The 26,655-nt window shown below is 44.8% G+C and overlaps 1 protein-coding gene across 1 annotated transcript in view; it reads left to right on the forward strand.

Annotated features, from left to right (window-relative positions):
• LOC132891487 (interleukin-1 receptor type 1-like) overlaps positions 1 to 16,826 on the forward strand; it is a 54,526-nt gene extending 37,700 nt beyond the window's left edge. The window contains exons 10-11 of the mRNA XM_060929111.1: positions 15,873 to 16,040; positions 16,396 to 16,826. Of these exons, the coding sequence (XP_060785094.1) occupies positions 15,873 to 16,040; positions 16,396 to 16,811 (584 nt within the window). The 3' untranslated portion in view covers positions 16,812 to 16,826. The remainder of the gene's footprint in view (positions 1 to 15,872; positions 16,041 to 16,395) is intronic.
• Positions 16,827 to 26,655: the final 9,829 nt, after the last annotated feature.

Raw genomic sequence — 26,655 nt, forward strand, 5'->3', positions numbered from 1 at the left:
TTTCCATAACACCAAAAAGGAGGACATTATTTGGACGGGGGGTCTGGGGGCCCTCCCCCAGAAAATTTTGTATTTCTTAGATGCAATTTCCTGCATTCTAATCAATTTTAGGGTGAATAATGGCAAATCCCATCTGATTCATAGCCCTCAAATTTTTATGTAAACCACAGTGGCAAGATTGAGAATGGATTATTTTTATGCAAGTCACTCAAGTTTGGTGAAATCAACATCACAATTTTGTAGGGTTAAAGATTATGATTGTGGGGGGAAAAGAGTAAGGTCAAAGCATTCATAGTATTTATTATAATTAATGTATTAGCTTTTAATTGGCTAGAACACACAGTATTTATCTCATCTCATTATCTCTAGCCGCTTTATCCTTCTACAGGGTCGCAGGCAAGCTGGAGCCTATCCCAGCTGACTATGGGCGAAAGGCGGGGTACACCCTGGACAAGTCGCCAGGTCATCACAGGGCTGACACATAGACACAGACAACCATTCACACTCACATTCACACCTACAGTCAATTTAGAGTCACCAGTTAACCTAACCTGCATGTCTTTGGACTGTGGGGGAAACCGGAGCACCCGGAGGAAACCCACGCGGACACGGGGAGAACATGCAAACTCCACACAGAAAGGCCCTCGCCGGCCCCAGGGCTCGAACCCAGGACCTTCTTGCTGTGAGGCGACAGCGCTAACCACTACACCACCGTGCTGCCCCACAGTATTTATATTTATTAAAAACATTGTGGAGTTAACAAACCACTGAAATTAAACTTAAGGTGCCGAGTACCAAAAAGCACAACATTTGTAGATTCTCAAAGAACAAATAGGCAACATAACCAGCAACATTATAAAACGTTTTAAAGCATTCATAGTATTTATTATAATTCATGTATTAGCTCTTAATTGGCTAGAACACCATATTTGTATTTATTAAAAACATTGTGGAGTAACAAACCACTGAAATTAAACTTAAGGTAGATATAGTAGATGTGCATTTGCACTGTCATCCATATCCTAACAAGTTAAGTTGTGAGCAGCTGGTCTACCGGACAGACTCGTGTTTCCAAGTCCCAGCCAGGGCCAGGGGGGCAGGGCACTAGGCATGCGCCAGGAAGATCATCAAAGGATAGAGCGCAACGCGTTCTAGAACGCAACGCCTCGCGGTGCGGAGTTCGCATTGCATGCCAAAAAACATCGAGCCATAGACTCTTTATTGTAGATTACTAGTGTGCAGCACAGATCTGCAGTTTCCATACAAAACGTTATTCTAGAACTCTGCTCTTCCAGTCTGGCAAGTCGATATTATATAATTCCGCTCATCGTCTCTAAAAGGAGGACAAATGTGCGTCCGGCTTGATGCTGCGCCGGACGCCGGACAAGACATTGAAAAGCCGGACGGTCCGGCCTAAAGCCGGACGTCTGGCCACCCTAGCACAGACAGGTTAGCGGGCATCCATTAAAGCTAACTCAATTTTCTGATATTTACCTAAAAGCTAAAAACACAGAAAACAGCTACAACTTAGTAAATGAAGATAAAATATGACAGAACTACAGACAAAAAGATCTGAACTTCAGCAGATGGAGGCGTGAATTTTTCAACTAGCATCCTGTCTGTCAGTGTTGGCTAACGTTACTTATGTCATCTGCTGCACTAGTATATTTTGCCTGAGAAAGTTTCTCAACTAAAGACAAAATAAACAAAATAACCATGACGTACCTCTGTCTACTTTTAAGGCATCGTGTTTAGCAGATAGTTACAACTTCATACGACATAAATCCTCATAGAATATAAAGTATGACGGACTGATAGAAAACAGTGGCGCCAATTTCTCAAGCTGAAGTCCATTAATGTTAACATTAAACGTATGATGATGCTGTGTGATGTCACACATTCTCGCAGCGCATGCACATTCAATGATAATTCCAATGAAAATGTTTTTTTTTTAAATTGATGGGTGTAATTCACTTTAGCTTATTTTTTTGTTGTCTAAATCATTATTGACAAACTACAATTGGCATTACTGACAACACTACAATCAAAGGCTTCCACACAGTGCGTGCAGACAGAGACTGCGCCAGGAGTGGTAAGCACAAAGGGGGAGGGCTTGCCATTCTTGTGAACAACCGGTGGTGTAACCCAGCTCATATCACCGTGAAGGAGCGCATCTGCAGCCCGGATGTTGAACTGTGTGCTGTCGGACTTCGTCCATATTATCTGCCCAGGGTGTTTTCTAATGTTATCATAGTGGCTGTTTATGTTCCCCCCTCTGCAAACCCGAACACTGCTTGTGACACTATTCACTCTGCAATAGCCCAGCTACAGACTCAACACCCGAGTGCATTCATTGCTATCTCAGGTGACTTTAATCATGTTAACTTGGACAAAACACTTTCCACTTTCACCCAATTTGTGAACTGTCCTACCAGAGAGGGAAGAACAATAGACCTGCTGTATGCTAATGTTAAAGAGGCAGCTCTTCCCCCCTCTCCCCACTGGGCAGGTCAGACCACAGCCTGATTTACCTCTCCCCATGCTATGTGCTTCTGGTGAAGAGACTGCCCACCACATCAAAGATAGTGAGGAGATGGACAGACGAGGCCAAAGAGACACTGCAGAGATGCTTCAAGGTGACAGACTGGCAGACACTGTGTGAGCCCCACGGAGATGACATTGATGGGCTCACAGAGTGCATCACGGGATACATCAACTTCTGTGTGGACACCATTGTCCCAGCTAGGACTGTCAGCTGTTACTCTGTTAGGTTTATATAAGTATTATTCTTGACCAAGAAGGCAGTAATATATTTGTGACAAAATTAAGGATTAATTTCTGTCAGTTAAAATGACCTTATGTCTCGGCTGGACATTGTTTGGGAACATTTTGTTTATTTTGATATGAAATGTGTATTTTTGATATGAGATGTGTCTGAATGGCGACAGGGTCTGCGATGATATCACACACACTCACAATGGCCTTTGATATCACACACAACCATAGCCAATGTGTATTGGGAATTAAAAGTTAGATCTAAGATGCATTCAATGATTTAAGTTAGTTTTATAGTTTTAAGTTAGTTTTATAATTACAGAATATAATTTAGGGTTGTTAAGACCTTATGATTCTAATGTTAAGACTTCATGAGTTTAATCCTGAATCCTGTTTGACCTTTCTCTGGTGAAGTAGCATTTCTTTGTTTTGCCAGACATATTCTTTGTTTATGTTTCGTATGACTGTCTTTGTTTAGGTTTGTTCTTATTTACTTATAACATATCTTTGTTGAAAAATTCCGTATGTACGTAAGCAATGACCTTTAAAATCTGTTTGACCTGCCCCAAGATCAAGCTGCTCACTTGCTCGCAAGTCAACCACACACACATATACATCTGAACATTCCATCAGAACAGTGATGTAATTAAAATGTGACCTGCTCTCTCTCTCTCTCTCACACACACACACACACACACACACACACACACACACACACACACACACACACACACCCCTCTCTGAGGTCACACACACACACACATTCGACAGACACAATAGCCGTTTAGAGAGATTATAATTTGTTATAAAAGGTGTTTGTAATCTTTCATCTTTGGCGAGAATACTGTGATTAAACAGCAGTGAAACCGATCTCTGGTTCTCTGTTTTTTTGCGGTGTTCCGTCCCAGAATTCTGCAGGTGGTACGAGGGCGGGGGTCCCGAGAAGTAAGTTGACCGTTTCCGACTGGGTGAACCCCAACAATTTGGTGGCCCATACGGGGATTACTAATCAGGTGAGTAAATTATTTTAATTGATTAATTTGATTGGTTAGACGTCCGCCTGGTTGGTAGTAATAGAAAAAGAAAAACCCAGTTGTTTATTATTTTGGTTATGTTATTGGTAATCCTCGTGTAGAGGCACGGGATGTTTTTATTTTGGGGATCCTCGTAGATTTTTGTTTACGGGATGTTTCTTGGTGAACCTCGTGGAAGAGCCACGGGAAGATTGGTTAAACCTCGTGTAAAAGCACGGGAAGGTGACCCTCGTGAAGTGAAGGAGCTGTCACGGGAAGAGCGCGCTTTTTATGTTAAACCCAAAATAATTACCCTAATTAATCTCGGGACTGATTCCTTCGTGCCACCATGGGGGGAAAAATTGTATTGTATTAAAAATTGTATTGTATTAAGGTACCCGGACCCCGAGAAAAAACCCACGGGATTGGATGAATTGCTGTGGTTTAGCATTCTACACAAATTCTAGACAATTTGGCCGGCTCAGTTTTGATTTATCCTCATTCAGGTATTTGCAATCTCTAGGAGCTGTGTAATGTATCTTTAATTGTTATAGCATTTATATAAGGCATTACTGGATATGCACAAAATAATGAAACAACAAATCAGTACTCTGGACATGAACAGTCAGAACTGTTCTTGGTGTGCATAAATGTCAAACCTTTGGTCAATCAAACCTGTATAACCAACTTTAGTCCTTATTTCCTTTATAAGATCCTTATAGGATGCAAATTAAAATGATTTACCTAAAATTTGAATGATAATTAACAATTATATATCCCAGGTACTTTTTATTCAATATTAATAACAATAAACTTTAAGAATGAATACAAAGCTTCAATGTTTGACAAAAAACCACGAAGTGTAAATGTTATGTGCTCTTTTATCATCGTGGGAATTGATTATAGCTCTAAATAAATATTGAAGTTTTTTTCGTTAAAAAGAATCCGTATAACTTTATTTGTACGCCCGTATACTATGTTTATTGAATCAAATCCGTAAAAAATACGGACATTCTGTATATTGTGCATTTTAATCTCAACGAAAGCTTCACTGAATCGATTCTTTAGAACAAACTCGCATGCGTGTGAATCAATTTACTTGATTCACTCTTGATTCTTGACTCAGAAACTACGGAAATCTTATTTGTATTCCTGTTTTCAAATTGTAAACAATAATCACACTTCATGCTGCATGAAATTAAAGTATGAACTTTCCTCAAACCATTACGTGTGCATGAACTCAACAAATGCAGTCCATGCGTCTGTATCGATTCGCTCGATCGAGTCATTTATGTTTCGTCCCGAAAAAGATCCGAATCGTTTGTGAATCTCATCACTGTTAGAAATCCAAGGGAAGAGATCCTCTTCCCTTAACATCATCAGAGGAAAAATCTGCTTCTTAATCAATTAGTTTCAGCGTTTGGTGAGTAGATCATCTGTATTTTATTTTATATTCATTGTGTGTTGATAGTCCGAAACTTGTAACTGGAAAGTTATCAGGAAAGTCACGAGTGGTCTGCGAGGTGATCTCTGAACAGGTCCCTGAGCACTCTACAAGACTATTAATGTGTTTTAATAATTAATAATGCAGCTATTAATGCAGCTTCATGTCTAGATCTTATAAATGATGAATACGAAGTATGTGACGGCCAAATAACATTAGAACTCCAGTTCCCATGATGCTTGTGAACTGGGCATGCGCACTGGATAAAAGAAAAAAGCAGCTCTTTAGGGCAAAACTCTCGTCTCATCAGATTTGGGCAGTAATTCTATGCGTTCAGACCTTAAATAATGAAATAACTGTACAAGCAAATACAACACAAAAACCATTTTTAAAATATTCACTTAAATTAAACAGACATGGTAAAAACAGAATAAATATATTTAAGGCTTAGAGTTTGATTAATTAAAACTGATCGTGTAGTGGTATTTTTATTAATCATATGTAATTCTAACCTTTAAATATCCTATATACTCCTGTTTCTGACGCATTTTAGCGAGACGTGGACTTGTTTAGTTTAGTTAATTGAAATTAGTTCAACAGCGAGCTAACCCGCTTTTTACTTCATTTTTTGACATTTTTTGAATAATTATCAAATATAATTGAAAAATTGAAAAATATAATAATTGTCGTCCTATTATAATATATAATATTTTGAATAATTGTTCCGTCTCTATAGTCTCTCTGTCTCTTTCTGGGAGATAAGGGCTCCCAGACTGTTACAGATAGCTATAATATAAACAACTCATGCAAGCATGGCAGGCAAGGACAGCCACAGATATTTGCAATGAGCAGAGAAAATCATTATTTTTGGCACTTTCTCACAATAATAAATTTAATAAGTAATCTCTTTATATTACAAGGTAAATTCCATATACATAAAGTCGAAATGTCCAAGACAAACAATTCTCATTCTCATTAATACTGTTAATTGAATTAAAAATGTATTTTGAGTCTCTGTCACATATCGAATCCAACAAAAAGTGCTTATCAGCTATTCAATTTTATTCAAAATTACATTCAGTGAAATTGTTTGTCATTTCAATTTGCCCTGTTTTTTATCTCCTTTTCTTTCTTTAAACTTATTGCTACTTATGAGGCTAAGCTTAACCATGTTCCTCCTAATTTCGAACTATTGATATGAAATGCTCTGATTAACTGTTTGCTGAGTTTTAAACCTCCATACTTTTGCCTTTAAAAACCACAGAGGATATGGAATGGATAGGCTTTTAATGTATTTAGTTAACCATAATTTTTTTCAGCAAGAAACAGAGTTAACAAACGTTTACTTGAATAACTTTTTGTTTATAAATCGGAGACTTGGGTTTATCTTTATTTAACCATTAAGGAAAAAAAGTCATAAATTATCATGATTATGATACATTGGCTGGTACACAGCAAAATCCCCAGTGTTGAATTAACACCCAGAGTGTTGATTTAACACCCTACTGTATTTATATAGGTCCAATTGGACCCAGATTAACTCTGAAAGTGTTAATTCAACACTGAGGAATTTGCTGTGTATAAGTATTCATTGTCATTGAACCTTTCCGCATTTTGTTGCACTGCAACCTGGAACTTAAATTGACATGAAACTACACAAAATATGATTCAATATTCATGTGCATTCTGTTTATGTTAAGCAGTACCTCTCTCTCTGGATGTCATCCTACAGTCTCTTCTCGAGCAAGGTGTGGTGAGATCGTGCACCAGCTTGTACAATACACCTGTCAATCCAGTACCTAAACCCGATGGTACCTGGCGTTTTACACAAGATTTACGTAAGATTCATGAATTGATTGTTTCTTCTGTAATGTCACAGGTTCCTGTTCATCATTGCTGTTTTTCCATTAATGATCTCTGTTCTGCCTTTTTTTTCACGCACATGAGGAGATAGCGTTTGGACTCAGGGTTTCATTTGACTCTCCTGCTGTTTTTTTTTCAGCTGTAATTCATAACGTGCTCTGTGACCTTCTCCCTCCCTCAGGACTATGTGGTCTGTGTGTTCTGGTATCTGCTGAGTCACCAGAAATCGGCCAAGACACTGACACTTGCGCCTGCTTTAAGGTTTTCAGGACCAAGCAGCAATATTGCATGGACACTTAAGTATTTGAACTTTTGAAGTTTTGAACTTCCTCAAGGCTGTCATTCTAGACACAAAACGCCCTGCAACTAAACATGCACTGATGTCTTTTCTGGGTCAGAAAATGGATCCCTGACTTCTCTTTATATAACAAGCTTCTCCGTTCTGCAATCTCTCATCACGATCCACTGCAACATCCTTTGACCTGGACTGACGCTATGGTGGTCGCTTATCACTCCCTCAAAAGCACCCTTCGATCACTTCAAGCCCTTCCACCTCTATGCCTGTGAACACCAAGGCACAGCCTCTGGGGAGCATGGGGGGGGGGGGGGGGGGGGGGGAGATTGCAGCATTGTGCATTTTTATCCAAAACATTAGACATTGTTCCTCAAGGCTTACCTGCATGTCTGGGGGCTGTCTCCGCATGTGCTTTGATGGTTTTAGATGCGGAAAAATTGGTTTTGTCTCACCCACTCATCTTGCACTTGTCACATCAAGTTAAACAGGTGTTGCAAAATTTACAGACCCATTAAATTAATTTATCAGTAATTTAATTGATAATTAAATTAACATATGACTGTTTATTCTCTGTTCTACTAACAATCTCGAAATTCGTGTCACATCCTCTTTTGATAATGTAGGTCGCGCTCTCGCACGCCTCCTTAATTCTCGGGATGATACTTGGGATGACATTGATATTGTCTGTCTAAAAATCATACATACTACTAGTATCAGGTCTGATCTCTCCTCCTGCCCTCTAGGGATGGGGGAAGTACTCTTTGTCAATGGTTCTTGTTCTAAACGGTTCTTGTTTTATAATTTATGATATTTATCATACCTCTGTGGTTATTCTGTGTGTTCAGTCAATATCAGTCTGATATTCTGCATGAGACATATGCTCTTCCTTTATCATTTGATTTTTGTCATCTTGATTGTGGACAAATTCTCTAAATGGGTAGAAGTTTTTTTCCTGTTTTCGAGAGAACACGAAGGTAGTTACTTGTTTTAATACCTAGTTATAATAATAATAATAATGATACATTTTATTTATAAGTGCCTTTCAAGGTACCCAAAGACACTGGACAGTAAAAAAGAAAAACAAACAATAAAAGCAGAACAATAAAATAACAACAATAAAATAATAAGAAATCAATAATAATTATTGTTATAGTTATGGGGTTTCAAATGCCATAGACTCAGACAAAGGTACCCCTTTCACCTCAAAAGTCACACAAAACCTTTGTAAGTATCTCTAAACTAAACTGGTGTTTTCACATTCCTCAATCCTCTGGTATCATAGAACGTACTAATCGAACATTGAAAGACAAATTAATTAAGGTCATGCAGGCCACAGGTTTGGTTCTGTAATCCATAATTCATTCTGGCTGAAATTCGTGTGACACCAAGAAATTATTTTTGGAAGACCTTTCCCTCTCCCCTGGAAGAAGGGAACTCTGGCTCTGGGTACCTCTGATTTGAAAATGCATATGGATGAGTATTCTGCAGCCCTTATAGATAAGTTGCATAAAATTTGTACCAAGGTCAATAGTACAATATTATCTCCACCACACACCCCTTCCAAGTTGGAGACAAGTGCTGGTGTGACTTTTTAAAGTAACGATTTGGACAATTGGGAAAACAATATAGTGGGCCTGCAGACATAGTCGCCATTACTTCTACTGCTGTTTTAACTGATCTTTTTCCACAGTGGATCCATGCCACGAGATTGAAGAAGGCTCCATAACAAAGTTGTGTTACAATGACAAGTTTGCTACTAACGTTTTCTCTGTGTCCCGAGAATCTCTGTTCTCTCTCTCTGTCTCTCTATTTCTGAGCTCTACACAGATTCGACTGAGAATCCTCAAGACATTGTGAACAAAGAGGGGAAGAGAGCTTGCGCCCTGTTTGGAACCAATCATCCTCACTACAACCATGGCAGTCCTCATCACGGGTTTCGTGACTTCATTGTTGCTCGGGGCAGGGCTACCCGCCTGAGCCTTCGTGACTGCTTCATCTTTGCTCGGGGCAGGGTTACCCGCCTGAGCCTTCTGGACCACTTCATTGCTCAGAGCAGGGTTACCCGCTCGAGCTGGACAACATCTTCTGGCAATTCGCTAACTGGACTGCACAAGCGCACACCACACGAATGTGTTATGTCTTTCATCTGATGCCGTCTTCTACTATTATTACACATCTCTATGCTCTGAAACTCTGTATTCTTACAGGACTCTGTTTTCACTATAGGTTGATATGCCTTCTAATTTCATTTTCTCTCACTGTTTTAGAACAAATTACTCTGAAGGAAGTAGCGTGTATTTGGGACGAATTAAGAGGTTTTGAGTTTCTCTAAGCTCTGGTGAGGTGGGACGAGGGCTGATCGGGCATGCCCACCCTCTGAGCACCAATATACGTCAAGAAGGGCAAAGAGTAACTCAAGATTAATTCTCGATGTAATCACATATATGATCATGAGGTGATAATGATCAAATATGATCCTAGGATTTGATTATAGTGATACTATTATCGAAGGGGGGGATTGTTAGGTTTATATAAGTATTATTCTTGACCAAGAAGGCAGTAATATATTTGTGACAAAATTAAGGATTAATTTCTGTCAGTTAAAATGACCTTATGTCTCGGCTGGACATTGTTTGGGAACATTTTGTTTATTTTGATATGAAATGTGTATTTTTGATATGAGATGTGTCTGAATGGCGACAGGGTCTGCGATGATATCACACACACTCACAATGGCCTTTGATATCACACACAACCATAGCCAATGTGTATTGGGAATTAAAAGTTAGATCTAAGATGCATTCAATGATTTAAGTTAGTTTTATAGTTTTAAGTTAGTTTTATAATTACAGAATATAATTTAGGGTTGTTAAGACCTTATGATTCTAATGTTAAGACTTCATGAGTTTAATCCTGAATCCTGTTTGACCTTTCTCTGGTGAAGTAGCATTTCTTTGTTTTGCCAGACATATTCTTTGTTTATGTTTCATATGACTGTCTTTGTTTAGGTTTGTTCTTATTTACTTATAACATATCTTTGTTGAAAAATTCCGTATGTACGTAAGCAATGACCTTTAAAATCTGTTTGACCTGCCCCAAGATCAAGCTGCTCACTTGCTCGCAAGTCAACCACACACACATACATCTGAACATTCCATCAGAACAGTGATGTAATTAAAATGTGACCTGCTCACACACACACACACACACACACACATAGACACAGATATCAAAATGATGTCACTTACTCACACCCTCCCACACACACACACACACACACACACACACACACACACACACACACACACACACACACCCCTCTCTGAGGTCACATACAAACACACACACACACATTCGACAGACACAATAGCCATTTAGAGAGATTATAATTTGTTATAAAAGGTGTTTGTAATCTTTCATCTTTGGCGAGTATACTGTGATTAAACAGCAGTGAAACTGATCTCTGGTTCTCTGTTTTTTTGCGGTGTTCCATCCCAGAATTCTGCAGGTGGTACGAGGGTGGGGGTCCCGAGAAGTAAGTTGACCGTTTCCGACTGGGTGAACCCCAACATACTCCAACAACAAGCCGTGGGTAACGAAGGACATCAAAGCCCTCTTAAATGAGAAGCAGAGGGCTTTCAGAGCTGGCAACAAGGAGGAGGTGTGAGGAGTACAGCGTGAACTGAGAGCAATGATCAGGGAGGCCAAGGAAAAGTACAGGAGGAGGTTGGAATGGAAACTCCAACAGAACAACATGAGAGAGGTGTGGAGTGGAATGAAGACCATCACTGGTTACAAGCCAACCAACAGTGAAGGAGTGGATGGCAGTGTGGAAAGGGTGAATGAGCTGAATCTTTACTCCAACAGATTCGATGGCATGACCCCAACCCACCACCACCACTCTTCTGCGGGATGGCTACAACCACACACTTCACATTCTCTCCCCTCCCTGCCTCTTCATGCCCAACCTCATCCCCATTTCAGGACCTCGCTCACACCTCCTCAACAGACCCCCTGGCTGAGCACACACTCCCAAGAAACACCTTCATCCCTCCCCCACCCGTCACCTCCACACTGATCATCAGCGAGGAGCAAGTGAGAAGACAGCTGAAGATACTCCATGCAGGAAAATCAGCAGGCCTGGATGGTGTTAGCCCCAGGGGCCTGAAGACCTGTGCCCTCCAGCTAAGTGGAGTACTTCAGCATGTCTTCAACATGAGCCTGGGTCTTCAGAGGGTCCCCTTGCTGTGGAAGACGTCATGCCTCATCCCTGTACCAAAGAAGCCGCGTCCCAGTGACCTCAAAGACTACAGACCCATGGCATTGATGTCACACATCATGAAGACCCTTGAGAGACTCATCCTGGAGCAGATCTGGCCTATGGTCCAACCACTTCTTGACCCCCTTCAGTTCGCCTACCAGCCCCGTCTTGGAGTAGAGGACGCAATCATCTACCTGCTCAACAAAGTCTACGGCCACCTGGACAAGCCAGCCAGCACTGTGAGGATCATGTTTTCTTATTTCTCCAGTGCTTTTGACACATCCGGCCGGCTCTGCTGGGTGATAAGTTGACAGCAATACAGGTGGATGCCCCACTGGTGTCCTGGATTGTGGATTATTTGACTGGCAGACCACAGTATGTGCGCTTGCAGTGCTGTGTGTCGGACAGAGTGATCAGCAACACCGGGGCTCTGCAAGGGACTGTCCTTTCTCCTTTCCTTTTCACTCTCTACACCACTGATTTCAATGACTGCACGGAGACCTGCCACCTCTAGAAATTTTCTGATGACTCTACAGTGATTGGACATATTACTGGTGGTGATGAGAGCGAGTATAGGATGGTGGACAACTTTGTTACATGGAGTAGGAAGAACCACCTACAGCTCAATGTGACGAAGACGAAAGAACTGGTGGTTGATCTGAAGAGAATCAGGGCTCTGGTGAACCCTGTTAACATCCAAGCGGTCAGTGTGGACGTGGTGGAGGAATATAAGTACCTGGGGGTGTACTTGGATAATAAACTGGACTCGTCCAAAAACGTGGACACGGTATACAAAAGGGGCCAGAGCCGTCTCTATTTTCTGAGACGGCTAAGGTCCTTCAACATCTGCCGAACGATGCTACAGATGTTCTATGAGTCTGTGGTGGCCAGTGCCATCCTGTATGCTGTCGTCTGCTGGGACAGCGGCTTGAAGGTGAAGGACACTAACAGACTCAATAAGATCATCAGGAAGGCTGGCCATGTTGTAGGCGTGGAACTGGACTCTCTGACAGTGGTGTTGGAGAAGAGGACACTGTCCAAAATAAAAACAATCTTAGACTGTCCGTCCCACCCTCTACATGAGGAGCTGATCAGCCACAGGAGCACGTTCAGTAAATGCCTGATTCTTCCACGCTGCACAACTGAGAGACACAGGAAATCATTTCTACCTGTTGCAGTCAAGCTGTACAATGCCACTGTATAACTGTGGTACACTGTTTTACCATGTATACTGTATCCTTAACTCAGGTGCAATATATGTATATAGGAATAATCTCATCTCATTATTTCTAGCCGCTTTATCCTGTTCTACAGGGTCGCAGGCAAGCTGGAGCCTATCCCAGCTGACTACGGGCGAAAGGCGGGGTACATCCTGGACAAGTCACCAGGTCATCACAGGACTGGCACATAGACACAGACAACCATTCACACTCACATTCACACCTACGGTCAATTTAGAGTCACCAGTTAACCTAACCTGCATGTCTTTGGACTGTGGGGTAAACCGGAGCACCTGGAGGAAACCCACGCAGACACAGGGAGAACATGCAAACTCCACACAGAAAGGCCCTCACCGGCCATGGGGCTTGAACCCGGACCTTCTTGCTGTGAGGCGACAGCGCTAACTACTACACCACCGTGCCATCCTCACTGACAAAATATGTACCAGATAAAGTTCCCCCTATAAGTTTGTGACTTTAAGTATCTATTTTGGACCTTTCTAGACAGTATTACACATTAGAAGCATAATTTTAAAACAAAATTCAGCAGAGCTTCCCAAAACGTGGCTTACTCCATGTCCTGCTGGTTAGCGCCCCCTGTCTGTGAAGCTTCTCAGTCATCCAGGTAATTGTAAACCGTAGCTGCTAAAGAAGGCAACTGGACTTGCTTGAAATTCTTGAAGACATTTCACCTCTCATCTGAAAGGCTTCTTCAGTTCTGTCTGACTAGTGAGGAGTTCCAGGTAAACCACTCATCAGCCACCTACAATGCAGTCCTTGGCACACTTCCCAGAAAACTGAAGACATAGCCACACCAAGACTCAGGCTACATCCACGCGACAATGTCAACGAGATTTTAATAAAAAAAAATCGCGTCCACATGGGCAACGGATCAGTAAAATATCAGGTACATATGGCAACGCAACGCTTGCTGAAAATGATGCAATACACATGCCACACCTCTAGGGGCGCTGTAAGACGGTCCCATCGGAGACACCAGAACAATAGAAGAAGTAAACGCATGCGCATAAACCCCTTCTTCTACCCGGTGTGAAGCACTGTCAGGAACAAACACACAACAAGAAGATGGCTGCGACTATGCGAGGAAATCATGCCTTCTGTGTGTACAAATTAGTTTTATTAGTGTGCATAGTTTTATATAACTTAATTTTCTTATTGTGTGTGAACATTTTGAAAAGCAGTCTTATTCAATAAAAAAAAGAAATTCAAGAAATGGTTCAGTTACTTATTTAAAAGAAAAGCTGTATACAAAAGTGAATGCAATGCAGTGGTCCATACAAAACAGCAAGAGTGCTGCTTGTTCTAGTCATGTGGTTGTGACGTCATCGTAAACAAATCCGTTCTACTCATCCAGACGACTTCGCAACGGCGCCTTTGCCAGATTTTTCCACTCTGGAACCCGTTCTCAAAAAATATCGTTGTGGGGCACCCAAAACGCCGGTGCCGTGTGGACGCCAGGCCGAAACGATAAACAATTTTATCAGATTCACCTGAATCCGTTGCCGTGTGGACAGGGCCTCAGCTGACTTCAATGACTCACGTAATGGCAGAGAGAGCCAATGACCCACAGATCACCCTAATGACCCTCTAGACTGCTAACACCATTCACACCTGGCCTCCAGTGACCCTAAAGGCCAATTTATGCTGACAACGCAGTCCTCGCAGATGGCGTCGCAGATGGCGTCTGCGTAGCCCCCCCCTTCGCAGATGCTCTGCACGCACCTCCCAAAAATTGTGACCACCGCAGAAGCCTCGCAGACAGCGTCGCAGACAAGAGGGCTCTGATTGGTCCACTCTACATCCGCTGTACATGCACTTCCGCTTCCCTACTTTCCCGGTTTGGTTTGTTTTCACTACCGCCATTTTTAAAAACACGAGCGAAGATGGAGCAGCACGAAGAGCGGTTGATCGAGGAAGTGAGGAAGTACGTACATCTATACGACTCCAGTTCTAGTCATTATAAGTAACCGGAGGATAAACACTCCACTAACCACACCCACCAACTACTCCTAGCGATTTCGCGACTTCGCGCCCCCTTGCGTTGTGGCGGTGAATAACATCGCGCATGCCTATTACTCCCCGCTCAATGATAAATTACAACTGTCTGCGAAAAGCTATCTGCGAAAGCCTTTTCACAAGAGCATGCAGAGGCCCTAACACCTCCAGGATGACCGAGAGGGTCAACGACCCATGTGACCTCAACAACTCTCCTTAGGGTTGCTTTTGGTCCACTAGAGGATAAACACTTTGAACTCCCCACTAGTAAGACAAAACTGAAGAACCCTTTCAGATGAGAGGTGAAATGTCTTCAAGAATTTCAAGCAAGTCCAGTTGCCTTCTTTAGCACCTACAACTGTATACAAGGATAAATTTAAAATATATAATTAGGGTCTTTTTCCATGTTCTAAATCTTGTCTGAAAGTCTAATGTAGAATCTTCAGCACACGCATCAAATTCCACAATGCATTGCATTAGGTTAGTGTACAAACAGTGTAGAGCAGGACTTAAATGTTTCACAGCTAGATATCCAATTTTCCTCTACACTAAAATTACAGACCCCTCAGTTTTATTTTATGGACATAATCCAGTTCATTATTTAGATGTGAACAGTTCCACTCATTACAGTGGGCACTTTAACAAAATATAAAACTTTCTGACCTCCTGTGAGAGTTCATGGATCCCTCTTTGAGAACCATGGCCTGAGTACACAGTGTATTCTATGCACTTTGTAGGGAATAGAATTCCACAAGAATAGAGTTCTCAAACTAAAAACATTTGTCCATTTCAAACAATTTTTTCATTAATGATTATCAACTGAGCAGAACTTTGCATATGGTTCAAATAAACACTGATTTTAAAACCTCACTGTAAGTGATTACAACCTTTACAGGCTCTTATGAGTGAGTTAAAAAGAGTTATTTTCCTCCCAGTTCCAGATTTGCTGTTTGGTTGTTGAAGGTGCTGTTATTTTTGTCTGCAGATGGTGATGGGAAACTGTATGATGCCTATGTTGTGTATCCCCAAGTTCAAGGGGACACATTGAGTGAAGCGGTTGAGGCTTTTGCTGTGAAGACACTGCCACAGGTTCTGGAGGGATGCTATGGGTACCGGCTCTTCATCCTGGGTCAGGACAGTCTACCTGGACAAGGTAAAATGGTCTACAGCAAACTCATGTATGAGATAGAGATGAACATTTCAGACAAAATTACTATCCCATTTTTTGAAGGCATAATTCAAATAATATTTAAATATTAAACCCGCTCTCCAAATACAGACACAAAATGACATGAAATACTAAACTTGGTTTTGCAGCACCATATCATTTACACCTTTACTGTGAGACTGAAATTGAATTTTTAAGACTCTTGTGTTTGAAATGTTTTCAGAATATGACCCTATTATGAGATGAAACAGCTGATCATTGCCAAAATCTCAATACAGTATTTTCTTCTGGTTCACTAATAAAATCAAATTGATTTTAACTTTTCCCAACCGTTTTGTAGCTATGGTAGATATGGTGGAGGAGACGATGAATGTCTGTCGTCGAATGTTGCTGCTATACACCAGCTCGTCTCTGAGCAGGGCAGAGGGTTCATCATGGTTCGAGCAGCAGGCAGGCCTCCATCGCGCCTTACTGGATGACTCGCTGTCGGTTTTGCTGCTGGAGATGGAGCAGCTCAGCAATCCTTCCATCCTCCCTGAGTCACTGCGTCTCCTGCGGGATAAGCAGGGGGCTCTGCAGGCCTGGAAGAAGCGGAAGAGGTGGACGTGCACAAGGATGGAGGAAGGTGGAGAGGATGAGATATCACTCCCTTCGTTTACTTTGTCTGCTCGTTTCTGGAGGAAAGTGCGCTACCACATGCCAGTGAAAGGCAAAGCCAAGCATCACTTGAAGAGAAAATTGCTCCTGAACTTGTGAATTGGGATTTGACTCAGGAATTGTTGTTGCTAAGTTCCACCAAGAAACAGGGCTCAGGTCTGAGTCATTAAAGTGTGCATTCGAAGGATGGAGTGCTCACAGAACCTCAATGCTCTCTGACTGCTCTGACTGAAGGAACAGTGAGGCCACTCACAAATAACATTAACCTGGTGAAAAAAAGCCTTGTATGGGAAAGGATGCAAGATCACAGAGAATCTTTGGCTTTAACTCTGGGATCATCTGTGAACTTTAACCTCACCTTCTGGTGAACCTTGGAAGCACAACCTAAATTTAACAAGTGGCTAGACAGAGGTTTCTTATTGAAATCAATCTAGCAGGCAAGGAATAAATAAAACAAACACACCAAAATGTCCAAACTGTTAATTTATGAGTAGCACAATCACAATCAGCCAACTCGTATTTTTATGTCACTTGGCGCTCACATTTGCAAAAATCCTAATTAGCTAGCTAGCTGATGTTAGCAGATGTTTTGCTCCACTCTGGTGAGGAAAATAGGACTGGTGTAATTCCTTGAGGGTTATGCTGACAAAAAGTTCTGTGAGCAGTATTTATTGGATGAACTCTGGGTATGATCATGCTGATTTGTGCCACTGGTTTTTCCCACTGTAGCATCTCATGAATTATAAGTGATCTTTGTAGAGTCATCAGAAGTAAATGTAAATCACTGTGTATATTATTGTGTAAATAATCTCAGGGAGGTGCGAAAAATGCATGCACGCACATACACACACACACACACACACACACACACACACACACACACACACACACACACAGTACATAGAATTAAATAAGTGGACAGAAATCCCCTACAGTAGTCCACGTCTGTAGCTGTGATGTTTTGTAAAGTTTGGTAGATGCTGTTTGTTGCATTCCTTTGTGAAAATGTTACTTAGAGAACTGATCTAGTTTCATCAAAGGGCACAGGCGATTTTATACTTTCCAAACAAGGGATGAAGTAGCTACAAATAATTTCCATATAAATTGTATCACTGGTACTTTTCATGCATTTATATTTATATTCAGACACCACCAGCACATTATACTAAAGACAACCTAATTAAGAGGTCAGTCAGTCTACATATTACCGCGTGTCGAGATTGTAAGATTATAAATTGTAGATTGTAAAAATGTAAAGCAAAAACGATCTTAATGTCAGCTCAGTAAGATTGAAAATGTCTGTGTGGCAGCGGGGGCGTGGTCAAGCACCGGTCTGTGACAGGAGGGCGGAGTTGGGGAAGGTAAGTGGCAGAATCGCTTCACCTGAGTGTCATTAACCTGTGTTTTGTGTGTTCTCCCCAGTAAACCGCCCTATTTAAGGAGGGAGAGCGAGAGCAGAGGGGAGAACCGGACGAGACGCTGTGTGTGTGTGTGTCTCTCGCGCCAGTGAAAACTTGATTGCAACTCTGAAAAGTGTGGCAATAAAGCCGGTTTACAAACCTGATCTCTGTCCTGCCGTCCTCTGTGCTCCACCCACACGCGATTCACGCAACAGTGGTGCCGAAACCCGGGACCGTGGAGCACCTGTCCTGCAGCCCCATGGAATCCTCCCCGTTCGCGGACTTGGTCCACGCCCTCGCCACGGCCCAGCAGAGCCAGCACCAGGCGCTCGTTACACTCCGGAAGGAGCAGGAGCGCCGCTTCGAAGCCCTGGTACTGGCTCAACAGGAAGACCGCGAGGCGTTCCGGCGCCTCCTCGCGTCGGCGGGGTCCACCAGCGCCCCGGCCGCGGGCCCATCTCCCATCACTTTGACTAAGATGGGCCCGCAGGACGACCCCGAGGCGTTCATCGCATTATTCGAACAGGTCGCCGAAGCCTCGGGGTGGCCGATGGAACAGCGCGCGGCGCGCCTCCTCCCCCTCCTGACGGGAGAGGCGCAGCTAGCCGCACTACAGCTCCCCGCCGACCACCGGCTGGCCTACGCCGACCTTCGCCGGGCTGTCCTCCAGCGCGTGGGGCGCACGCCGGAGCAGCAGCGCCAGCGCTTCCGCGCGCTGCGTATGGAGGAAGTCGGCAGCCCGTTTGCGTTCGGCCAGCAGCTCCGGGACGCCTGCTGGCGGTGGCTGAGGGCCGAAGATCGCGACGCCGAGGGGATCATCGACCAGGTGGCGCTGGAGCAGTTCGTCGCCCGCCTACCCGCCGGAACCGTGGAGTGGGTCCAGTGCCACCGCCCGGCGTCGCTGGATCAGGCCGTAGGACTGGCGGAGGATCATCTGGCGGCTGTCCCGGCGGCAGGACAACGGATGTCTTCTTCTCTCTCCTCTTCTCTCTCTCTCTCTCTTCCCCCTCCTCCCGTGTCCCGTCCTCGCCCCATTCCCCCACCACGGAGGCGGGGGCCGGCCCCACCCCAGCCGGCCCGCCGCACCCGTGGTGCCCTCCCGTTTCTCCCTTCTATGTCTGTCTCTCCCCCCCCTCAGGTGAGTGACCCCCAGTCCACAGCTGCAGAGGGGAGGCCCGGGCCGGTTTGCTGGCGCTGCGGGGAACCGGGCCACCTGCAGCAACAGTGTGCCGCGATGGAGGTGGGGGCGGTGGTGCGGATCCCCGACGCGCCAGAGGCTGCCCTCGATCAGGCCGGAGCATATCGCATACCGGTAAGTGTACAAGGGGCGACCTATCAGGCGTTGGTGGATTCGGGTTGCAACCAGACCTCGATCCGCCAAAGCCTGGTGCAAGACGAGGCATTGGGGGGAGCACAAGGGGTGAAGGTGTTGTGTGTGCACGGGGATGTCCACTGCTACCCGTTGGTGTCGGTCCACATACATTTCAGAGGGGACAAATCTATAGTGAAGGCGGCGGTTAATCCTCGCCTTACCCACTCTTTAATCTTGGGGACTGATTGGCCGGGATTCCGGGGGTTGATGGCACACCTGGTAAAGAGTGGGTCCTGCCGGTTAGCCGGGGGGGGTCCCGGTGTCGTTTTGGCTGGGGCTGCGGTCGCAGGGCCGTCTACGTCATCTCCGCGACAGAGTGAGGGGCCCCCGGCTCCTCCTCTTTCTATTGGGGAATCCCTCGCGGATTTCCCACTGGAACAATCGCGAGACGAAACTCTGCGACACGCGTTTGACCAAGTGAGAGTAATCGATGGTCAAACGCTCCAGCCGAATGCCACCCCGACCTTCCCCCATTTTTCCATTTTAAAAGATAGGTTATACCGAGTGACGCAGGACACTCAGACGAAGGAGCGTGTCACCCAGTTGTTAATTCCAAAGAGCCGTCGGGAATTGGTATTCCAGGCGGCTCACTTTAATCCCATGGCGGGACACCTCGGGCAGGATAAAACACTCGCCCGGATAATGGCCCGATTCTATTGGCCGGGGATTCGCGGCGACGTCCGTAAGTGGTGTACGGCGTGCCGCGAATGTCAGTTAGTAAACCCAGCGGCCATTCCAAAAGCGCCCTTGCGCCCCCTACCATTAATCGAGACCCCGTTTGAACGAATTGGGATGGATCTCGTCGGGCCATTAGATCGGTCAACACGAGGGTACCGCTTTATATTGGTTCTGGTGGACTATGCAACGCGATACCCGGAAGCGGTGCCTCTTCGCAATATCTCCGCACGTAGTATTGCAGAGGCTCTCTTCCACGTCATCTCCCGGGTCGGAATCCCGAAAGAGATTCTGACTGATCAAGGCACCTCGTTTATGTCACGAACACTGGCCGAACTGTATGGGCTACTGGGTATTAAGCCGATCCGCACCAGCGTGTATCACCCACAAACGGACGGTTTAGTCGAACGGTTCAACCGCACCCTCAAGAATATTATCAAAAAATTCGTAAGTGAGGACGCACGTAACTGGGATAAGTGGCTCGAACCCTTGTTGTTTGCAGTGCGAGAGGTCCCCCAAGCCTCCACGGGGTTCTCCCCATTTGAATTACTGTATGGGCGTAAGCCGCGCGGCATCTTAGATGTACTGTGGGAAAATTGGGAGGAGGGACCTTCGCAGAGCAAAAATGAAATTCAATACGTTATGGATCTGCGCGCAAAACTCCACACGCTCACCCACTTAACTCAGGAGAATTTGCGGCAGGCCCAGGAACGGCAAACCCGCCTGTACAACAAGGGCACGCGCCTTAGAGAGTTCACTCCGGGAGATAAGGTACTCGTCCTGTTGCCCACGTCGAGCTCCAAATTAATCGCCAAGTGGCAAGGGCCCTTTGAGGTCACACGGCGAGTCGGGGATGTCGACTATGAGGTTAGGCGAACGGACAGGGAGGGGGCGCTACAGATCTACCACCTCAATCTGCTGAAGCTCTGGAATGAGGAGGTCCCCGTGGCGTTGGTGTCGGTAGTTCCGGAGAAGGCGGAGCTGGGGCCGGAGATCCAAAAAGGGTCATTGGCATCTCGCACCTCTCCGGTCCCCTGTGGAGACCACCTCTCCCCGACCCAACTCACGGAGGTCGCCCAGTTGCAGGCCGAGTTTTCGGATGTGTTCTCGCCCCTGCCCGGTCGCACCAACCTCATAGAACACCACATAGAGACGCCCCCGGGGGTGGTAGTGCGTAGCCGACCTTATAGATTGCCCGAACACAAAAAAAAGGTGGTTCGGGAAGAACTTCAGGCCATGCTCGAAATGGGCATCGTCGAGGAGTCCCACAGTGACTGGAGCAGCCCGGTGGTCCTGGTTCCCAAGGCCGACGGCTCGGTCCGGTTCTGCGTGGACTATAGAAAAGTCAATGCGGTGTCTAAATTCGACGCGTACCCAATGCCTCGTATTGATGAGCTGCTTGATCGACTAGGCACGGCTCGCTTTTACTCGACACTGGATTTGACGAAGGGATATTGGCAGATCCCCTTGACTCCATTATCCCGGGAAAAAACGGCCTTTTCCACACCGTTCGGCTTACACCAGTTCGTCACACTTCCGTTTGGGCTGTTTGGAGCGCCCGCTACGTTTCAGCGGCTGATGGACCGGATCCTCCGGCCCCACGCCACCTATGCGGCCGCTTATTTAGACGACATAATCATTTATAGTAATGACTGGCAGCGGCACCTGCAACACCTGAGGGCCGTCCTTAGGTCGCTGAGGCGGGCGGGGCTCACTGCCAACCCGAAGAAGTGTGCGATTGGGCGGGTGGAAGTACGGTATCTGGGCTTCCACTTGGGTAACGGGCAGGTGCGTCCCCAAATTAATAAGACAGCAGCGATTGCGGCCTGCCCGAGACCCAAGACCAAAAAGGGGGTGAGACAGTTCCTGGGGCTGGCTGGCTATTATCGTAGGTTCATACCTAATTATTCGGACGTCACCAGCCCGCTGACTGACCTCACTAAAAAGGGGGCGCCAGACCCGGTCCAGTGGACGGAGCAGTGCCAGCGGGCGTTCTCTGAGGTAAAGGCTGCACTGTGTGGGGGGCCACTTTTGCACTCCCCTGACTTCTCTCTCCCCTTTTTGTTGCAGACGGATGCGTCGGACAGAGGGCTGGGGGCCGTTTTGTCCCAGCAGGTGGGGGGAGAGGACCGCCCAGTGTTGTACATCAGCCGGAAGCTGTCAGTGCGTGAGGGGCGCTACAGCACTATCGAGAAGGAGTGCCTGGCCATCAAGTGGGCGGTCCTCGCCCTCCGTTACTACCTGCTGGGGCGCTCTTTCACCCTCTGTTCGGACCACGCGCCCCTCCAGTGGCTCCACCGCATGAAGGATGCCAACGCGCGGATCACCCGTTGGTATCTGGCGCTCCAACCTTTCAACTTCAAGGTGGTCCACAGGCCGGGGGCGCAGATGGTCGTGGCGGACTTCCTCTCCCGTCAAGGGGGGGGGGAGTCGGCTGCGGGCCGGACGGGCGCCCGGCCTGAGTCGGGCGGTGGGGGTATGTGGCAGCGGGGGCGTGGTCAAGCACCGGTCTGTGACAGGAGGGCGGAGTTGGGGAAGGTAAGTGGCAGAATCGCTTCACCTGAGTGTCATTAACCTGTGTTTTGTGTGTTCTCCCCAGTAAACCGCCCTATTTAAGGAGGGAGAGCGAGAGCAGAGGGGAGAACCGGACGAGACGCTGTGTGTGTGTGTGTCTCTCGCGCCAGTGAAAACTTGATTGCAACTCTGAAAAGTGTGGCAATAAAGCCGGTTTACAAACCTGATCTCTGTCCTGCCGTCCTCTGTGCTCCACCCACACGCGATTCACGCAACAGTCTGCTTTTGCTTTTAAATGATAAAGCAGTAGGAAAGATACATCAAATGTTCAACAACAAAAAAAGGAAAATTAAAACTTTTTTCTAAAGCAGAATTCAGTTTATCACAGAACAACCCCCCCCCCACACACACACACAAACAACAAAGCATTGTGTGTGGGGTTGTTGTTTTTTTTCCAGACTTCAGTGCCATATTTGGAGAGGTCATTGAAGAACTGATTTGTGTACATATTATTCAATTACATATTTGTATATAGTGATCAAGAAGGTGAAATAAGTAACACTGTTCTTTGATTTAGTCAACTGACTTTAAAGTATGCTAATGGCACCTGTGAAAGCAATAAGGCTACTATGAATGCTTAATATCTGACAGAATGATGCACTTTTCTTACTTTTCAAAGAGAGCTCATCTCCACTGTTGGGAAATATGAGGCATACAGATTTTCTTTATTTACAGCAGGTTGCTGTGACGTACTAATGCACTGCTAGTCCCACTAATTAAAACAAAACAAAACAAAACAAACAAAAAACTTGTACTATAATGGTGTACTCTTTGACTCAGAGAATATGAATGTGTCCTGCAAATAAAGTTTTCATGTCACACTTTGGTCAGCCCTGCGATAACCTGGTGACTTGTCCAGGGTGTACCCTGCCTTTCGCCCATAGTCAGCTGGGATAGGCTCCAGCTTGCCTGTGACCCTGTAGAACAGGATAAGCGGCTGCAGATAATGGATGGATGGATGTCACACTTTGGTAAATATACTTTGGCTGATGTATTTGTTGATTTTGCAGTACTACTGTATATTAAAACATATGCTGCATTTATATTGGTCTTACCATGTGATACCAGGCGGCACGGTGGTGTAGTGGTTAGCGCTGTCGCCTCACAGCAAGAAGGTCCTGGGTTCAAGCCCCGTGGATGATGAGGGCCTTTCTGTGTGGAGTTTGCATGTTCTCCCCGTGTCCGCGTGGGTTTCCTCCAGGTGCTCCGGTTTCCCCCACAGTCCAAAGACATGCAGGTTAGGTTAACTGGTGACTCTAAATTGACCGTAGGTGTGAATGTGAGTGTGAATGGTTGTCTGTGTCTATGTGTCAGCCCTGTGATGACCTGGCGACTTGTCCAGGGTGTACCCCGCCTTTCGCCCATAGTCAGCTGGGATAGGCTCCAGCTTGCCTGCGACCCTGTAGAAGGATAAAGCGGCTAGAGATAATGAGATGAGATGAGACTCGGGTAAACACCATAAAATATTCTAGATCTCTGATCTAGCTTATTTATTACTATTAGAAATCCATGTTTGAGCTTATTTTTGTCATAATAAGGTATTTTTTGTAATCAGGAATTTCCCATAGCATTCCGGCACGAAACCTGCCTCGGAGTATCAGTAAGCATCTGTACTTTTGTCTGCCTTTAGCATCTCTGGTGTATTTAGAAGTCCAAATACTAAATAGTTCAGGATGTTGTAGTATCCCAAATCTGGTAACTAGTTTGACGTACACTTTTCAAGTGGAATAAAAACATTTGTGGGTAAATTAAAGAGAACAAGCCTTTATTTTTGTCACGTGTGTACACAAGCACAGTGAAATTCTTCCTCTGCATTTAACCCACACGAGTGCACATGCACGCACGTACACACACACGAGAGAGAGAGAGAGAGTACAGAATAAATAAATACATTTGTGAGTAAATTATATGGATCTATGATGCCTGCAAAAAGAAAAAAAAAAACACAACTTCATTCATCACACACTTGTGAAATTTCCTCTCTGCATTTAACCCATCTGAAGCACTGAACACACACAGGGACAACATGCAAACTCCACACAGAAAGGCCCTCGCCAGCCGCTGGGTTCGAGCCCTAAACCTTCTTGCTGTGAGGCAACCATGCTAACCACTACACCACCATGCCACCTGCTGGAAGGGAAGAGCAGGGAGGCTTGAGAATCAAGCAGCTATGTTTTTTTTTTTTACACCTGATACCAAAACAAGCGTCCAAGCAATCATCACAAATACATGTAAAAAGCCCAGAAATGCCCCCTTACCCAGGAATAAACGATACAAGATTTATCTTGTAGTGTCTCGATCAGCAGATCTTTAACTCAGTCACATACAGTTAGGTCCATATATACTTGGACACTGACACAAATTTTTTTTTTTTACCTGTTTACTGAAACATATTCAAGTTTTAGTTATACGGTATAATGGACATGGACATAAAGTCCAGACTTTCAGCTTTCATTTGAGGGTATCCACATTAAAATTGGATGAAGGGTTTAGGAGTTTCAGCTCCTTCACATGTGCCACCTTGTTTTTAAAGGGACCAAAAGTAATTGGACAATTGACTCAAAGGCTATTTCATGGGCAGGTGCGGGCAATTCCTTCGTTATGTCATTCTCAATTAAGCAGATAAAAGGCCTGGAGTTGATTTGAGGTGTGGTGCTTGCATTTGGAAGATTTTGCTGTGAAGAAAACATGCGGTCAAAGGAGCTCTCCATGCAGGTGAAACAAGCCATCCTTAAACTGCGAAAACAGAAAAAAAAACATCCGAGAAATTGCTACAATATTAGGAGTGGCAAAATCTACAGTTTGGTACATCCTGAGAAAGAAAGAAAGCACTGGTGAACTCATCAATGCAAAAAGACCTGGATGCCCACAGAAGACAACAGTGGTGGATGATCGCAGAATAATTTCCATGGTGAAGAGAAACCCCTTCACAACAGCCAACCAAGTGAACAACACTCTCCAGGAAGTAGGCGTATCAATATCCAAATCTACCATAAAGAGAAGACTGCATGAAAGTAAATACAGAGGGTTCACTGCACGGTGCAAGCCACTCATAAGCCTCAAGAATAAAAAGACTAGATTGGACTTTGCTAAAAAACATCTAAAAAAGCCAGCACAGTTCTGGAAGAACATTCTTTGGACAGATGAAACCAAGATCAACCTCTACCAGAATGATGGAAAGAAAAAAGTATGGCAAAGGCGTGGTACAGCTCATGATCCAAAGGATACCACATCATCTGTAAAACACGGTGGAGCCAGTGTGATGGCTTGGGCATGCATGGCTGCCAGTGGCACTGGGTCACTAGTGCTTATTGATGATGTGACACAGGACAGAAGCAGCCGGATGAATTCTGAGGTATTCAGAGACATACTGTGTGCTCAAATCCAGCCAAATGCAGCCAAACTGATTGGTTGGCGTTTCATAATACAGATGGACAATGACCCAAAACATAAAGCCAAAGCAACCCAGGAGTTTATTAAAGCAAAGAAGTGGAATATTCTTGAATGGCCAAGTCAGTCACCTGATCTCAACCCAATTGAGCATGCATTTCACTTGTTAAAGACTAAACTTCAGACAGAAAGGCCCACAGACAAACAGCAACTGAAAACTGCTGCAGTAAAGGCCTGGCAGAGCATTAAAAAGGAGGAAACACAGCGTTTGGTGATGTCCATGAGTTCAAGACTTCAGGCAGTCATTGCCAACAAAGGGTTTTCAACCAAGTATTAGAAATGAACATTTTATTTACAATTATTTAATTTGTCCAATTACTTTTGAGCCCCTGAAATTAAGGGATTGTGTTTAAAAATGCTTTAGTTCCTCACATTTTTATGCAATCGTTTTGTTCAACCCACTGAATTAAAGCTGAAAGTCTGAACTTCAACTGCATCTGAATTGTTTTGTTCAAATTTCATTGTGGTAATG

This window comes from Neoarius graeffei, chromosome 9 (assembly GCF_027579695.1).
Source record: "Neoarius graeffei isolate fNeoGra1 chromosome 9, fNeoGra1.pri, whole genome shotgun sequence".
Classification (NCBI taxonomy): domain Eukaryota; kingdom Metazoa; phylum Chordata; class Actinopteri; order Siluriformes; family Ariidae; genus Neoarius; species Neoarius graeffei.